The sequence below is a fragment of the Rhamphochromis longiceps genome, linkage group LG8, assembly GCF_057381845.1.
Source record: "Rhamphochromis longiceps isolate RC_006_pf linkage group LG8, R_longiceps_female_GT1.1, whole genome shotgun sequence".
In the NCBI taxonomy this organism is placed as follows: Eukaryota; Metazoa; Chordata; class Actinopteri; order Cichliformes; family Cichlidae; genus Rhamphochromis; species Rhamphochromis longiceps.
In genome coordinates, this window is record NC_140564.1 from 2,979,837 (window position 1) to 2,998,345 (window position 18,509).

Sequence of the window (18,509 nt, forward strand, 5' to 3'; positions counted from 1 at the left end):
AACAAGAAACAGACACTTTTTATTTGGCCCATTGGACTTTATGAAATGCTTCAATATTACTTACCCTGATGTACAGTAACCACCTAACCCTTTGCTTTCCAACGTTTATGCGATTAAAGGCATTGTTTATTTTAAAAAATCGTGCTTTCACTTTTAGGTTATTCAAAATGTATTTTGTATAATAACAGCTACAGACATGAAGACTGAACGTAAGGTGGAGGTCAAAGGGCGCGCACCTGCCGTTTTCATGCTCTGAAAAATATTTCCCTCGTGGTTGGCTAGAGTTCGCCACGAATCGACAGCAGACCAATCGGAGCACAGTAACTGAGTTTAAAATGCTACTTGCTTAACCAAATGGATGTGATTGGCTAGCCAAACGTGGCCAGCCAATTACAATTTCAGGTTCGTCGTAAACAGACTGCACTGGCCAATAGCATATGCGGAGGGAGGGTGTTTATTTTCCCTAATGACGACAGCACCTTTCTTGTGCCAGGAACTGAGCAGCGAAGCAGAGAAGGAAGGAGGAAATCTGATGGGAGGGAGCGACTACAGCAGGAATATTTAGGATACGCGCTTCGTCGTGTAGCTATGACTCCAAGGACACTGCAGTGAGGTGTTCCTGGTGTGTTGGCTAGCTGATGTACGACGAGATTAGCTAGCTGTTTCTGTTTACCGAAGTTTGGGCTGAAAAGTTCACGGCGGTGCGGGATCGGCGTTTAACATTATTATTGGCTCTGTTCTGCTGAAACAGACCTACAGATACAGAAGACATGGTGTCCTGGATGATTTCGAGATGCGTTGTGTAAGTACAGAGACCGCTCAAGGAGAACTTTCCTCGTTTTATGAGCAGCCGCTGTTTGCCTGGCCTGCTTGGCTAACCCGTTGTCGTGCTTAAGCTAAGTGGAGGCTCGAGTCATTTAAACTTGTACATTCGCTCTAAAACAACATCGCTTACGTCCATGCAGAGCTACAAAGTTGTTCTGTTTATGAAATCTAGTGTTGTGGGGACGCAAGGTATGTAATCTTGTCTGAAGCTAATGCTAACAGAGTCATAGCCATCCGTGGTGCTGGTGAGTCAGTCCTAAGGAACTGTGACTATTGTGAAGTGGAACTTTACAAGCCTTTACATGTTCCACTGTGAAGGAGTGTCAGGTACAGCTGTCAGCCTGGAGATATAACTAACCAGCAATGCCCGGTTCAACCTGTTATCCACAATGTTGTCAAGACGCATGAAGAAGTGCGCTGCTATAAGTGGGGGACGGATTTGGTTACTGGATAGTTATTAAATATCCAATGGCATATCACTGGATATTACGTTGAAATTACGTATGATTAAAGCAGGTGTTTAATGTGTTGGGAGCATGAGAGACATGTTGATCTGGTAAGGAAAACAGTAACTTGGGAGTCGACATAATTCCTTTCTTCCCGTCTGCTCCTCCCTGTGTCTGCGTACGTCCACAGGGTAATGGCGGATAGGAACACCAAAAGCCCTCTGGGGAGAGAATAAATGCTCCTCATTTTTAACTAGTACAGCCTGTTACTGTATAATGAACACAGTCATGGGCTGACGGTGCTGCACTTGGGCAGTTATGACGGTGCTGAAAGTACAGAAAGAAGGTGTGTTATTGTCTTAGACCAATAATTACATGCACACACATTCCTTCTAATTTTAGATTCATTTGAACAAAAGGAAAATTGTATAGCCAAGTGTACAAACCACATTCGCCTGTACAAATTGTAGCTAGAGTGATAATTTTCATTTTACTTGGACAATAACTTATCCCAATCCTGCTGAGAAAAAGCCTTTAAATCAGCATGCGGTCCATTACACATGCTCTTTTCCAGTTGCTGGTTTGAAATTCAGTGTAATTTTGTTTAGTCACACATTTATTACAGTCTGCTATATGCTTATGCATCGCCACAAAGAGACTGTTATCTCCTACACAGATAATGTGGCGAGTGTTACCATCTTTTTGCATCTCTCCACGATCTCATAGCTGGTGTATTTTATTATAGCTGAAATAAATAAGGTTGTGTCTACACATAACAGACAACTTGTTGTTAAAAAAGTTCTGTACTTAGACCCCATTTTTACTTTAACTTGCTAAAGAAACGCCAGCGGTAACAGTTTAACAGGCATCAAATTGTATTTTTGCTCCCACAAGATGATTCCAAAAAGCTGTTGGTGGAACATTCAGCATATCTAAAGTGGAGGACAACATCTCAGATGAACAATTGCTGAAAGTCATTAAATGAGAAGAAAGAGGACAGAAGTTTCAGACTCTCCTTTGCACGTTGTGTCAATCAGCTGCCACAGCAGCTCTGCCTCGACTCATTGATAACAGGTAGTCAGAAATGTGTATAGAAGGACTTTGTGTTGGTATCCTCAGATGCATGTTACCATTTTGGAATCAGCTTTGTGCCACAGCTTAAAATGTTTGCAGTTGCTAATGTTGTAGAAATGCTAAAGGTAACATAATGTATCTAATAGCGTTTAACACTACTGCCTCCTCCACAGTCAGCACCAGCATGTGACTGATTCACAACGACTTTTTAGTAAAAGAGCTTAAACAGTGTGGTACTGGTACTGACTATTACATGTTTGCTGTTGTGATGTCCCTACTTGTGAATATCCATTTTTATGGACATTGCTTACTTTTCACATCTATTTTCCTATCTGTTTTTTTCCTTATGCTTTTATTTGGCTCTAACTCATTTTCATATAGAGTTAATGTTATCTATATGTTAAAGCCATAAAGAACGGCACACAAGGATATAATACTGTGAAATAAGGCAACAGCACAGATGACGTGGCAAGCATGCAGTAACAGCAATCAGTCAAAGTCACTGCCACAGGCCCAGTTTGATTAAGGCAAACCCCAGGCTAGAGCTTTGGTTGGTTTAGCCCATTAGGCTGTGCAAGTGACCTATGTGTTTAGGCTAATGCAGGAAAACATCCCCTCTGTAAGCAGTGTCCTCATGGTCACCACCAAAAAAGGAAAGCAAGTCTTCAATTTGAGATCAAGGACTTCTGTCACTCTGCAAAGAGAACATGTAGGTATAACTAACGGTTTCTGTAGTGCACAGGGAAACCCTGGAAGTGTCACCGTAACATAGGGATAGAATCCAAGAGTTGACATTGTTCTATTTTAAGGTGATGAACTCAGCATGAGGAAAAGAGCAGCAGCACCTCATTCTTACGCGTTTCCTTTTCACTTCAGTGTATCTCCCTTTCAGCAGCTATTTCCCTCGTCTGATTGTGCCGCAGTAGAAAAATAAATCAAAGGCTGATTTTCAACCTGTTTCTAATTTTAGGCAGCACCCTCACAAGTCTGCAAGTTAATGTGCCAAATTTTTGTGCCTTTCTTCAAGTCTGTGTATTCAGCTTGTTTCATAGTTGCCGCGTCCTTTTAAGTTTAGCGACAAAGATGTTTGAGTAACCTGCTTCAGAGATAACGATAATATAACAAAGGAAGCAGTGATTAAAAGACACAGTGGGATTTCAGCATGCTCAGCTGTACAGGTCCAAAAAAGTTTTCCTTCAAAAGAAAGTTTTTGTTGTAGAAGCTCGCCTGTCTCTGCCCGTCTGAGACCCTCACGTTCACTTGTATTGAGGGGAACAAAGTCAATATTCATGCACCAGCTTCACTGTGCTAATGTGTGTGTATTATCCTAACCATAGCTCTCTAGCTAACCACCATGTGGCGCACCATTACATGCCAGCTAGCCAACTTCAGTAACCCTACAAATCAGGCCGCTGTGTGGTTGTGTCTTTATTTATATGCAGTGATAGCAGAGCTGTATGTTTTAGTTTTTCAGAACTCCCTCAGTCAGAAAACGTCCATCATCTTTAGATAGAAACTAGTGATCTAACTCTGTGCTAACTTGTAACGCTGTTAAACTTCTTAAATCCTGTTTTTCATGGATGCTTGTGTGTTCAGCTGGATTGTCACACCTTTTAGAGCAGCCACACTGATCATTTGGACGGTTTTTGACTCAGCAGTGTTTGAGTTTGGGAACTTAAGAGGAGTTTGGACCCAGAAACAGCCATTGACTGTGTTTTTAGTGGAAAAGTCATGTAATCAAGTTCTTATTCCTAAGGCTCAAACCAGATGGTGGGAGCTAAAATCTTGGATATCTCTGGGTCTCCCACTCCTCCTCTCTTCATTGTGTGTGTGTCTCCTGTGTGTTTTTCTTCTGTGTTGTTGTTTTTTTTTTTTTTTTTTTAAACACTGCTCTGTGTTTCTCTGTTCTGTCCTTCCACCTCCATCCATCTGGTTTTTGGTGGTGTACGATGTCAGGAAGCCAGGGAAACTGACCTGTCGCCCAGAGTCAAAACCCATCTGAAAGCATTATTTTCACAGCTGCATGCAGAGAGAGGAAGGGGTGGGGCTGTGCTGAAATGAAGCTAAGAGGAAATCAGAGGGAATATAAAGAAATGGACAGATGCTAGTTTTGGCATGATGACATTCAACATGTTTTCTGTGAGTATTTGTAGTTTTCTTTCTTATCCTCGTGCACAGGATACGTTTAAGATCACGAAAAATGTCAACGTGCTCTTGCTACCATAGTAACTATCTAAATGTTTCCTAATAGATTTTTTTAATATAAAAATATACGACACTCCTGTTGTTGTACTAAAGTGGTACTCACAGAGGTCAGACACCATGGCATCAGTAAAGATGAAACCTCTATGTAAAGTCTGTACCAGAAGCATGCCAAGGGTGTGACATACAAAACAAGGAGTCCATCCTGGGAACGATAGACCTCCGTGTAGATGGGACACAGCTGAAAGTCTAAAGGAATCTCTTTGATCCTGAATGATTCAGTTTAAAATAAATATTAGTACATAAATCAGCACAGTCACATGACCCATAGTAATCTAATTAGGCCATGTGAAGCTCGATGACAGGAGGACATTTGATACTTTTTTCAAACTTCAGATTTGTCCTCAATTCGTCTTATGCCAGGTTCTGCTCTGGTGTTAGTTTGCACAGGTCTTTGGCTAAACAGAGTAAAGGACTGCACAGTAACTGTAGTTTAAGTGTAAATAATAATGTCTTGGTTAGCATGTTAGTTTTCTAAAACCAGAAGGGACCATATTTGGATGATGTGGTACAGTATTAAGTTGTTAGCAAGCTGTGAAACACAAACACATGTGCTAATTAGTGCTAACACTAGACTTTCATTCACGAAGACTGAGGCTCTGTTTCATACAGAAGCTATTTTAAAATGCCATTAAAAATACTGAAGAAGGTGCAAACACAGTGGAGAGGTCCAGTTCAAGCCTCAAACAGGACGATTGGCTAAAGTTCCCAAGTCAGGAGCCGTGTCAGATCAAAGTGGCTGCACTCCAGCGTCATAAGTAAATTCACCCACTTTACAGTAACTGTCGATAGAGGAACAGAACATTACTTTTACTAGGTAACGTATCAAAGTTGATAGCTATGGGGATGGAGGCCAGATTCACTGGCCGGTTTGCTGTTGCAGCACGTACGGTAGCTGCTTCTTCACAGTTTCTTGTTTTGCACATCACCAACCAGAACCTGCACCAGGTGAAGAAACGACTGGTGCGACTGCGCTGAGCTCAGTGTAGTTGTAGAGCAGAACAAAGACTACTGTGGCTGCTGCAGTCTGAAAGGGTGAAGTAGCAGTGACTCTGCAGAATGAGAAACTGCCCGAAGAATTGGCTGAGTATATTACTCAGCTATTTTTTTATAAATAGTTTGCAGAGAATTACAGAAAAGACAGATTAAAATGCATTAATTTAATAATGTAAGACAGTGTGCTGAGAAACAAGCTGCAAGTGCATTAAGAAGGATTCACTCACCCTTCCAAGTCATCAAATTCAGCTGTTTCATCGCCCTTATTGTGACAGGTGTATAAATCAAGCACCTAACCATGCAGACTGCTTCTACAAACATGATGGATGCCACCTGTGCAACAAGTACAGCTGTGAAGTTGCCTTACTGCTAAATATTCCACAGTTGGTGGTATTGTAAGTGGAAGCAACTGGGAAATGACAGCAACTCAGTCACAAAGTGGGGTCAGCTGATGTGGAGACACAGCGTGTGCAGAGTTGCCAAGCATCAGTCACTCAGAACAGTGCTTCATGGAGTGGCTTTCCATAGCTCAACAGCTGCATCCACAGTGTTACGTGTCGTGACTGGACTCGAGAGCAGTAGAGATGTTCTCTGCAGTGACGTCTTCTGTCAGGCCAACAGATGAGTCTGGGTTTGACAGTTGCCAAAAGAAGGTTAGCGGTCTGACAGCACTGTGCCAAATGTGAAGTTTGTTGGAAGGTGGATTATGGTGTGGCGTTGTTTATCAGAAGTTGTGGCGCAATCCAATATAACCTCTCTGAGATAAGCCAGGAATTCTCGGGATCAGTGCCTGAACACACAAATGTGCTTCTTGAAGAATGGTCAGAAATGTCCAATAACACTCCTAAACCTCGTGGAAAGCCTTCCCAGAAGAGTTTGAAGTTGATATAGCTGCAAAGGGTGGGCCAGCATGTATTTATAGACAGACATGCAGTACAGTGTATGTGCATGACCTGTCCAGAAAATCTCTGGGAACTATTTTCCCTCCAGTTCTTAAAAAAAGTTTGAAATAAAGCTTTATTGCTCTTGATCTTGGAATGGGCATTGATTGGCTGCTGATGTTTTGATTTTGTGTGGCTTAAATATTTTTATAATAAAATGTATGAAATAGCTCAGGTGACTCCTGCTGAGACAAATCCACTCTTGAGGTTTGATTTTCCTGCCTGTGATTGTCCTACTTTCCTGGAGGAACCTTCCACACCCGCCTTCACTTTCCTGCATAACATACCGTCCTTTAAGTTTAACAGCGTTCACCACCAATATGGGTACTCATGGATTTGTTACCAAGTAATATCTTTGCCATCATATGAAACTGAAAAGCCGAATCCTACGTGACAGCAGATGTGGAAGACTCACTTTACATCTTCGGCCACATACAGCTCTCTTTGATTTTAAGTGGGCTGGACTTTCATTGGGAAAGTAAATTCCCAATGAACTAAAAACATTTAACTGCACATTTAATCTCTGAGTAAGAGTGTGTGTGACGAGTCGTCTAATCGTTGCTGCTGTCAGGAGTCGGTACAAGGCGTGGCTGTAGCTGCGGCGGTAGAGCAGGTCACCTACTAATCAGAAGGTTGGTGTTTGGTCCCCGTTTGGTCCCCGTCTGCTCCAGTGCATGGCAAGTATCCTTGGCTAAGATACTAACCCCAAGGTGTCTCTGCTCCACCGTCAGATTATAGAACATATCTTACATGCAGGAAGAGTGCTTGTGTGACTGGGTGAATGAGGCAGGTTGTGTAAAGCATGTGCTCAGAGTAGAAAAGCGCTATATAAGAACCAGTCCATTTACTAGTCATTTAATTGAATTATTTTCGTATAGCATCAATAGCTGTAGTGGAGATTTTTATCAGTGGGACAGGCTGTAAAATGTGTGAAAATACAGTTAAAAGAAGAAGAAATCAGTGGGCCTGACTGCAGTGTTTTCTGGGCTGATTCTGAATCTTGGACCTTATGTTTGACACCCTTGGTATGGCGAGACCAGGACGTCCTTGCAGGCTCTTGTCCCTGTGTGTCTGGGTAGTCCAGGGTCTGATCTTGGCAGCTTTCCTGTCTGCTTTAAACGCTCACACAAAACCCATTCAGCACCAGAACAGAGAAACAGGATTCAGGTACAGAGTTTTGTTTTCCGTCGGTGGCTCGGCTGTGTGCTTCTCTGCCCTTTATCGAACAAAAAGCACATTTTTGAACCTGCACTGACATGACGCAGAGACGTGACGAGCGTGTGAAGTCTTGGTTACCTCGATGTTTCTATAGCGACAGCTGGAATATAAACAGCTCTGTTTGTTGGCAGCTCGCTGGTTACTGAGGGGACTGTGGTCCGAGGCGGTGTGTCTGTGTACGATACTGTATCCGTGAAGTCTGTGGTTAGAGATTTTTATGGAATTTTTATAGTGCAAAAATGATTTAAAGGCTTCCATGTTTCCTAAAAGTCTGAAAGTTGTTCATAACTAATCAGTAAATAAGCCGATTATTTACAGCCACGGGGCAGTAAATACTCAAAGGATCCGTTCTTGGTTGCTGAGCTCTTGGTAAAATCCTCAACATGTAGCAGAAGGGTTAAATCAGCTCCTTTATTCTTACACCATCATGAGATTATCTGATATTTTTGTCTTTATAAATGTCGAAACATTTTGCAAACATGAAAGTATTTATGTTGTATCCCATCACTGCTGTTGATGTAAGTGATCAGAGTGATCGGGCACTGGAAGGCGGAGTCTTGTTTTTCTTTTAATCTGATCCAATACTGGATGATTAGAATGATCGATGTCTCCGGCCTGTTCTCGCTTCCTTGTGAGGCGTGTTCGGTATTATGAACATCAGTTCCTGTTCCAGCTGCTCGTGAGAGGAGGCTGTGTGCCTGTCTGTGGCTGCAGCGCTGTATCGTGTTGGGTGCTAACTGGAGAAGTTGAAGATGGCACTGATATGGATGATGGTATTTCTCTGGATCCAGGCTACACTTGGGTACGAGAGATTCTGTTTAGTCCAAATCTGTGTTTAGCAGATACCATTTAATCTGCTTTGGCTGTTTCCTCTGTACAGAGTTTCTCACAGGCTTCTTATCATTTGGTTTTCTCTGGTGTTTGCAGTGCTGTTGTGAGACTGGTCAGGTGTATTTGAGTGGAGGCACAAACAGACTACAGCATTAAGATCAGGATTATTTGATTTGGATGGAGAGGATCGTCCCACGCTTATGCGAGCATGTCTGGACTCGCTGTAGCCGCTGCTGTTGTCATGGTAGCTAGCGGCAGTCCGGTAAAACTCATGAAGCCCGTCTTTCTAACGTGTGTGTTTTAATCGTTTCCCGTGAACATCCGCAGAATTAAAGCACTGAAATCTTTATGATGTTAACATGAATCATTCTCACAGTTAGCACAAATTGAAGACCACAAAAATGTTGGGACTTTCTGCAAGACAGGGAGCAGGTCCATGACCACTCCCAGTCAGCTGCAGTCTTCAAAGCAACTTTAATGCGTTCAGACGACAGCAGTAAGACACGGCGAGTCTATCATTCGTCTGGTTTTTGTTTGATATGGGGCTAGTTTGGCAATTACATCGATTCTGTTTGTTATAATACAGCGATTAACCATTAAAATGAACAAAATCACAATTCTGTTTCCATCTACATGTATAGAAAATACAACTACACAAATGTAGTTGCTTCCATTCTAGGGCTGAACGATTATGGAAAATAATCTAATTGCGATTTTTTGCCCCAATATTGCGATTGCGATGCGATATGCGATTATTTTTTAAGGTCTTTGTCTTCTGTATTATTAAACAAAGACAAGCAATACATCATATAGTATGGCCAATACTATATTACATTAATTTTAAACTGTTCTTTCCTGGAAGACAGACCTCTGTTATGATGACATGAGGTGATGCATGAATTGATGACTGACATTTTTATTTAACTTCTTCAATCACAACAGTATATTTGAACATACACAATAGTTTATTTTTAGCTTACAAACATCTGAGCATAAAGTGCTGACAAGGAACCCTGGTGTAAACATTAAAATGAAAGTCAGTACAATGTGCAGATTGCAGAAATATACATAAACAAAATCAGTGGCTTTACCACACTCAGTTTTTCGACATCTGTGAACTACTAGACAGTCATTCAATTAAAAAATAATATTAAATAAATAAAACTAATAAATAAAAAATACACACATCTTACTGATCTCTGCAGTCAGTAACATTACACATAAAGTGCAAACATAATAGCAATTGTATAAACACACACACAAACACGCCTTTAAAATTTAAAGGCGTGAAATTGGACGGTCTAGTTCTGATTAGCTAATCAGAACTAGCCTTCTGAATCAGAAGGCTAGTTCTGATTAGCTAATCAGAACTAGCCTTCTGATTCGCTAATCAGAAGGCTAGTTCTGATTAGCTAATCAGAACTAGCCTTCTGATTAGCTAATCAGAAGGCTAGTTCTGATTAGCGTCACCGCTGTCTCGGTGGAGTTTAATAAACTCGGCCGTCTGCTTCTTGCTATCTAAAATATAACCAGACACTGGCGTAAATTCTCGACTGTCTCATACTTCTGTTTAATAAGTTTTCTGTTTGACGTTTAGTCAGCTGTGTGAAAACCAAGGAGGAACCCACCCGGGGGATTAATAAAGTTTTATTTTATCTAATCTAATAACTTTAATCTCAGCCAAACCGATTTACTCACGAACAAACAAAACACTGAAAAAAGCCCAACAATAACATTTTTAGGTTGTCTAAGTGACTTATATATTACGTTTAACCCGAGCAGCGAAACTCCGCGGGGATCTGAAAATGATGTGCCGGGAGTTGTGCCGTTCTCGGCCGCATCAGTAACCCTCGAGCTCCCGGCTAGCTGTCGAGCTGGTGGGTAGCAGACGCCTCTGAAAACGTCGAAGCACTTTTGCAAATATGGGATATCTTGATAAACCGAGCAGATATTTGATGTTTACACAACTACTTTCTCGCCTGAAAATATGTTAAAAGTTTATTTTGTGACCCAGAAAGATTAGTATGAGTAATTTTAAAACTTAGTAGCGGCCGCCATTGCTGGAAACTGGAGTTTGGCTGGGCCGCGCTATGAATTCTGGGATATGGTAGTAATTTGGACAGCCTTATAATCGCAGTATAATCGCAGCCTTTGCGGTTAGAAAATTGCACTTGATCATGTCGCGATATTATCGCAAATGCGATAATATCGTTCAGCCCTATTCCATTCAGAGTCTAGCCAGAACCTTCAGACTTACAACAGAAATGCCCCCACAAAGAGCCATGCAGTTGCTACAAAATGTCTACATAATGTCAGCAAATTCACTTTTATAAAAGAACAAAAAGAGCGCGACTAGTTTAGTCTCCTCTTCCAGAGAGGCGCTCGCAGGTACTGGGACAGCCAGATTGCAGTAGTTTGCTGATTGCAATTAGACAGACATTATTTGCAAACCTTTGCCAATCTGTGTGAGAGTGATTGCAATCAGACAGCTATGTTCCAGCTGTGTACCTAAACCTTGCTTTGTGATCAAAAGTGGTGAGACTGTTGCATCCTGGTCCACGCTCGACCTCTCAGCCACTACATAAGTTAGTTATTTATTCATTTTTGTGAAAAATCCCCAAGAACAACCAAACAGTCCAGTAAAACTAGACAAGGTAAGCAGGGTAAAACAAGGTAACCCACAACATTGCTGATGGCTACTAGCTAACTAGCTAAAAGAGTAAAAGTTCTTTACTGGTTTTATTCTGTCCTATCGACGAGTCAGACAGCTTTAAGAAAAGACTGGTGACAATTTCCACACTTTTTACGTTAAATGTGACGTACAAAAACTGCAATGATACTAAAGCACTTATTTTGTGCTGTAGCCATGCTGTGCTTCTCCTGTCTGTCAGTGTTTCCTGTAATCTGTGCAGCTGAGTAATGTTGATGGCAGCTGACAAACTGAATGCCGCCCAAGAAGCTGTGTGTTCTTATGTGGTGCACAGTCAGGGTATATCTAGCTTGTGCATACTGGAGAGACCTGCACACTGTGCTGTAGACAGAGTAACCTCAGTGCAAGAGGAGCTTAAGGAAGAGGGATTGGAGGAAAGGAGTGTCCCACTTTAAATTTATCGAGTCGCTTATCTTGCATTGTGAGTCACTCCTTCACAGGCTTCTACCATGAACAGTATATGGTGTTTACCTAGTGTGGGTGTGTAGATGTTCATTGTTTTGCTGTGTGTAACGAGAGCTCTCCTAACGTCATCTGAAACGCTTGATCCTTTATTGCTCGTTGTGCAGTTTCTCTTTCGTTCAGGTGAAATTCAGTATATAATTAAAAAAACGAGGCCTGCACAGTCAAAAGCACCTCAGCTTCAGAAACCCAGCTTCACATTCTTCATATGATTTTCTCTGCTTGAATCTTAGCACACAGTCCTGAGTGAACAGTGCAGTATTTTGGGGTAGTGTTGAAAACTGCATAGAAACCAAACTGTTGCATTATATGACAGAGGAAAGTGGGATATAAATGAGTCCCCACATTGTTCAGATGCAAGAAATGATGGTTTTTAACAATAAAAACGCAGTTTTGGACGTTTGCCTTAGCTTGCATGGTGGCACTGCAGGCTTTCAGCAGTGTATGCATTGGTACAAACAAACCAACATAAAAATAATTTCTTGTATACATGTGAAACAGAATGTATAAACCTGCAGCACTGGTTCACCACTCAGTATCTACTGTATCATATACACCATGTACGGGCCCGTCTTCGCTATGTATGCCTGCTGATCAGCGTGTTGAAATAGGGTGTGGGTTTAAAGGCAAAGCTGTGTTTCCACATACCAGCGATGTTACAGTGCAGAGAACTTTCCTGTTAAACTTTACTAGAGAAACTGTATTTGTGTTGATTAAATTTGAGAGAAGTTGTCATGTGTTCTGTCTCCATGCAGGCTGCTGTTTGGGACTCTGTATCCTGCGTACTACTCTTACAAAGCTGTCAAGACCAAAAATGTTAAGGAATATGTAAGTTCAGAAATATTACTTTTTATTTACTTCTCTTCTCCTGCATGACTTCATCTCACACACAGACACACTGTGGGGGGGTGAGGGGGGGGTCTAAGTTATTAACATTTGTTAATGTTGTTTTTAAACATTAGAAAACATTTCATTTCAACAACTTCGACAAATTAGGAGGTAACGTGGGCCAAAATGATCTGGAGCATGATTATAGCTTTTTCACTTAATGAGTAATTATACCAGCAGGCATGCAAATGAATAATATCATCAAGTGACGTCATTTTGTATGTGAATGCGTCCAGCATGGTCCTGCTGACACAGCCGTCGTGCTTCATGTGCTTCATGTGCTGTCTGCATATGTCAGTGAAACTGAACATATGATGTTGTAAGTTTAAAATATGTAGCTTCATCATTATGTACCTTTTTCAAAATAACCTGAATGGTGATATTAACTCAGAGATGATATGTGCAGTACAGTAATAGACTATGTTGGACTAATGCAGAGCAGGCTGTGTATCCACTGTTAGTGACATTGACTGCACAGCCCCTTTTCCATCAGTACCTACTGGGATCGACTCGGTATGGTGGGCCACAGTTTTCCATTAGGTCATAGTACCTGGTACCAGGTGTGGGGTTTTTTTTTTTAAATAAAGTACCTGCTTGCCCCGGGGTTCCAGGCGATCCAAGCAGGCACTAAAATGTGAGGTCATCAGACTACATGCCACTGATTGGCTGGTCAGTAGCGTCACTCGGTGAGTCACGGACAGTGTCTCCTTCATGAAAATTAAAATGGCCATTTTTGAAACTCTGCATTGAATGAAATGGCAAAAACCCCCAACAAAAACAAGGCCATGATCTTTGAGAGTGACGAAACGCCACGGGCCAAACACCAGGTATTGTGTCGACGTCCAACTTTGTTGTAGCGTTCGTGTCGCATATTAATTACATTGCAGGATGCTCGGGCGTGTTGCTATGACAACAACCTCGTTAGGTAGTACTGGATTGGGCGACCAGTCAATCCGTGGGGAGTTGATCCGAGGAGGTACTGATGGAAAAAGGAGCTCGTGTCACATTTTTCTACATTCAGGCTGCTGATGCTGTTTATTTTGACTTGACAACCTCCACTCGTTACACAACAGCATCTTTGTGCTGGTTAGCGGTGTGAAAGCAGCCAGCGCTCATGATGTTCTCCCGTATACATTCTCCTATTTACTGACCACTTTATTAGGTATGAATCGATCATTCAGTGTGCCTCTGTCTGACTTCAGAACTGCTTCATGACTGCATCGACGCAGATTCAGCGAGGTGATGGAAGCAGTCCTCAGAAATGTAGAAATGGATTTCTACAATGGCGGACCTTTAACTTGACTCTCTGCAGTGTTTACATGCTTACATATACAACACAGTTTCAGTCCCTCCACACAAAGGGCTCAGTTCTGCTTCTCTGCGCCATCTTTGTTTACTCTTTCCCACCCAGGCTTCTAGACTTCTGATTGGCCAACATTTCTACACGGTTAGGAATATATCGCCACCTGTTGCTTTGGCATGTTCCTAGCAGCGTTTTCCTTCGTTTTTGCATTTACGTGTGGGCGGGATTAAAAAAAAAAAAAGAAAGCGGTAAATCTCAGTTTTCAAAAGTACCCGTGTACGTGTGGATGTAGCCTGAACCTCAGTTTGAACTTAAGCAAGCCGACTTGCTTAACTATTAAATCTATTGGTAGGTTAATAGTTCTTTTGAAGTGAGTTATTTCTCCCCTGTGCCATTAGAGGACTTTAGAGTCACCCTGCCTACCAAAGCTCACTTTCATCTGTGATTACAGTCCTCCATCCTTTGAAATATTTTCTTCTCTGTCAGTTTTAAAAATGCGTTTGATGGTTCGAATGATTTGATCTTTCATCTCGATTCAGACATTCTTGTCCTTGTCTTAGGGACTAGCCCCTCTGGTAGATATCAACTTGCTTTCTTTAAGTCTTTTGCAGAATGTTAAACAGGTCTTGGGACTGATTACACATTTGAAGCACGGCTGGATGCATATAGACGATATGCCCTAGAGGTGTTTTGGCTAAGGAGTCGGGTGATGTAACTAATACCAGTGAGAGTGACATTCCAGTCTGCTGAGTTAGTAACACATTCACATACAGCTTTAACACACCCTGTCTCAGACTGCTGCGTCTTTCACCCACTTACTTTATCCTTATCTACTCTTCTTGTTAGACCTCTGCTTTTACTTTGCTTTTGCAGAGGTTCATAAAGGAATGGTTGGAAATGAAGATCAGTACTGTTTCTTGTTTCATGAAGCAAGCTGTACTTAAGCTGACCAGGAGAAATACTTTGTGTGCAGCGCAGCAGCTATTCTGCGTCTCGTTGCTGCTTGTTTGTAGCTGCAGCTCACCCTGCAGAGGTTACTCCAGTTCATGACAAACTTGAAACAGATTCAAGTCCCAGCCTTCTTCTTTGTTCACTGCTTATGAAAACGTGCACGTACCATTGCGCTCACTGACTGATGTTAGTGATGTCGCTCAGTTTCCAGCAGCGTTGTAGTCGGAGTTGTCCATCCATGTACAGTCGACCACACTCAGTTGTAGATAAACAGGTCTGAGATCAGCCGTGTGTATCCCTGCCATGATTGAGCAGGCCTGTCTGCTCCACCATGTGAGTACATACAACATATCTTTTGCAGTGTGTTTTGGAAAACTTAAGCTGTTGTGCATCAAATGCTTTCCAGATGGTGTTTCCTGATTTAAATTTATATTAATTTTGACAAAATCTCTAACACGGTGGATTGGACTCTGTGGTTTACAGATGGCTGTAGACGCTGTACTTTCAGAAAGGTTTGTGTTAGGTGGCTACAAAAACCCAAACAGTCCTCCGGTACAAGGACTGAACTGTAAATGAGTATGAAAAACAGCCAATAACCAAATAACAGCTTTCAAAGACCTCCAGAAAGCTTGGAGAGCTGTTGCTCAAGACCACTTAAATCATTTTAAGAAGGTCTGGGATGAAATGAAGGATGACTAAAGACCTGAGCACATGAGATGTTGCTTTATGGTGCTTCAGTGGGGCCAGTATATCGGCCAGTATCAGCTATTTGCCAGTTCAGCGTATCTGCACTTTTGATGGCTGATCAATGAACATAGTAAAGCAGAGATGTGACAGATGGCCTTAAATCATGTTGCATGGTTTTAAGCAACTTACCTTTTGGCAGCATGTGTTTGGAATACCACCAAAAGAAATCAGCTGATCCAAGTATAGTCTGGCAGAGTGTAAACAAGTAATCCACAAATCTCATAACTAACTACATACATCAGATTCTTTTTAATCCCTAGATATCAGCGTATTGATCGAGTGGTGCCCTGTCAGCACTGCTTGGTGAGGTGGGGAGAAAAACCTCTGGGAGAAGCTCCAGCACAGGTCATGAGAGAGAGAGAACTTTTTAGCACCGATGTAAAAGAAAAAGCTGCAGTCGCTGTCTGTGCTTCACTTACAGGCTTTTCAACCAGTCAGCGTTCTTTGGACTGAATGTCATTGCCAACATGCTGGAGCCTTTTCGGAGGATTGAACTCAAAACCGCCATAAAGCCTCCGTATAAGGAATCATAGTTTGTCTGCAAAGCCCAAGAACTAAATAAATTAAGACCAAACATTATGAGCGATGCAAACACACTTTAAATAAAAGCTTGTTAGTCTCTGCAGCTGAGGAACATAAGATGTGGGTCAGTGCTTGAGAAAAGTGTTGTGATGCTCTGTGTGCACCTTAGAAGTTTGGTATGATAGATGATAGATGACAATTTGATGACTAATCGATAAAACTTTAGTGTTTCTTTCATTTAGTCAGGATGAATTGATGGATGGTTAATCAGCTGCTTGGATGCAAGTTTGCTCAAAATTCTTTGAGTTTGTTTCAGAGGCACAACTGAAGCTCGGGTGGTCGTAACTGTTGCCCACCTTTTAGCATTTTACCTCTTAGCTGTAAGCGTGGGTGTTATCACACAGTGGGGCTGGCAGTGTGGAGCATCTACTAGGAGGCTGAGGTGTCGGGCCACCAGAATTTTGATCCAAGTTTAACCTTAGCAGTAGTGGCTGTGCAAGTCTAATGTAATGTTTCTTCTCCCCCCCCCCCCCCCCCTGGAAGGCAGTTATTCAAAGACAGGGTCAGTAAATGTCTACTGTAGCCCCAGGAAGCTAAAAGGCTGGTGTATAGGTTACATCTTAATGTCCTTTGTACTGATAAAATGAATGAAGGAGGAAAGGAGCAAATATTCTATCAGAAATGGAAAGCAGAAGGAAGCTGGGAGCTGAAATGTCTGAAGCAGAGGGAGACTGAACGTATAAATTAAACCTCTCAGTGTCAGCTCACTCTTTACATTTAGTGTGAGTGTGAGAGATGGGTGAATGTGTTTCCCTGTTGTTTCTCTTTCAAACACACTCTCACAGAGATGAGTGAAGTAATGTCATTAAAAACGATGAGAAGTCTTGGCTGACTTTCCATAATCTGCATTTTTTGATCTTGGATGTTTTTCATGGTGAACAGCTGTTCAGCATGACGGAGTGGTAGCTGAAAACCCCCCTCTGTGGGCAAATGGGACACAATTAAGCATCACTTATTTACTCACACACACCTACTGCTTGGTTTAACATGGAAATCCAGTCAGACGGGACTGGAAAGCCGTCAAAGAGGGACGAAGGAAGCCAGACCGCCGGGGGGGGGGGGACCTTTGTCTAAGGAGCTTGGAAAGAAAAGCGTCTGGACTTCTTTAAGTTGCTTGAAGACGTTTCACCTTTCATCCGAGAAGCTTCTTCAGTTCTAAGGGCAAATGACCTTAGAACTTAGACCTTAGAAGAAGCTTCTTTGACTACGATGACCTGGATGACTGAGAACCTTCACAGACGTCCTCAACCTTTGTTTGACTGCTGCCAGCCTGCGAAGGAGGCAGAGGCTTAGAGAAAGAACAACATCATTTAAAAACGAGTTTATTAGCTCAAAGCTGTCCACTGGGGTTCGTGACCATGTTCGCTTGTTACACCAGTGTGGAGCAGGGTTCTTAGTAGAATAACTTTTGAATGCTCTGCTCAGTCAAAGCTGAGGTGGTTGATCATCAAAAATGATCAATTCTACCCATTTTCAAAATGCAGCTTTTTAGAAGCACCCATTATGCCTCAGGGCATGTAATGTAAGTCAAAAGAAACCCCAAGTATGTCACGTTGTGGGCATTACTATGCTATAAACGTCTTCTACTGAAGGACGCTGTCACAAATACAGGAAGTGTGCCTGTGTTTATTACACAAAGTGATGCACTCTGGGTCGGTGATGCAAAATGGTGGCACTCCAGAGCCGCTTATTATAACTAACTAACTCTAACTGTTCAGAGCTACGCTTCCACTACTGTAGATATATTCATAGGACATCTGTTTACCACACACCGGCACATCTGTATATATGTAGCATATCTTTATATTTGTTCATAGTACACCTGTATATCTGCCCGTCTGCACAGATAGAACATCTGTGTGCTGTACAGATCACCTGTATTCATCTCTACTCGACTTATCTGGATATGCTCTGCTCTTATTGCACTTGCTGCTCTTGCAGTCTGCATCTAATCAGAAGTGTGTTTTGTTACTCTGTATTCATTCATGTGCAATGACAATAAAGTGGAATCCTAATCCCGACAGACCAGAATATACAAAATATGAGCTGCTTTTGGTTTTAACTTCCTGTGCGCAGGAAACGAGGGATGCAGTATGAATCCTCACGGCTATGGAGGGCCAGGAGTGACAAAATGAATTAATTAAATACACAAATTAAGTAATTAATTAAATGTGTCATTAATTAATTAAAAATTGGAATTGATTGAATGAATAAATCTATCAATAATTAATTAAAGGCACGATCATTCCATTTAAAACATTGAATTATTTATT

At 41.8% G+C, this 18,509-nt stretch overlaps 1 protein-coding gene across 1 annotated transcript in view; it reads left to right on the forward strand.

Moving 5' to 3' along the window:
- The first annotated feature begins 487 nt into the window (after positions 1–487).
- The window catches only part of LOC146662894 (receptor expression-enhancing protein 3-like), a 34,467-nt gene continuing 16,445 nt past the window's right edge, over positions 488–18,509 (forward strand). The window contains exons 1-2 of the mRNA XM_085415466.1: positions 488–802; positions 12,521–12,593. Coding sequence (XP_085271592.1) covers positions 771–802; positions 12,521–12,593 — 105 coding nt within the window. The 5' untranslated portion in view covers positions 488–770. The remainder of the gene's footprint in view (positions 803–12,520; positions 12,594–18,509) is intronic.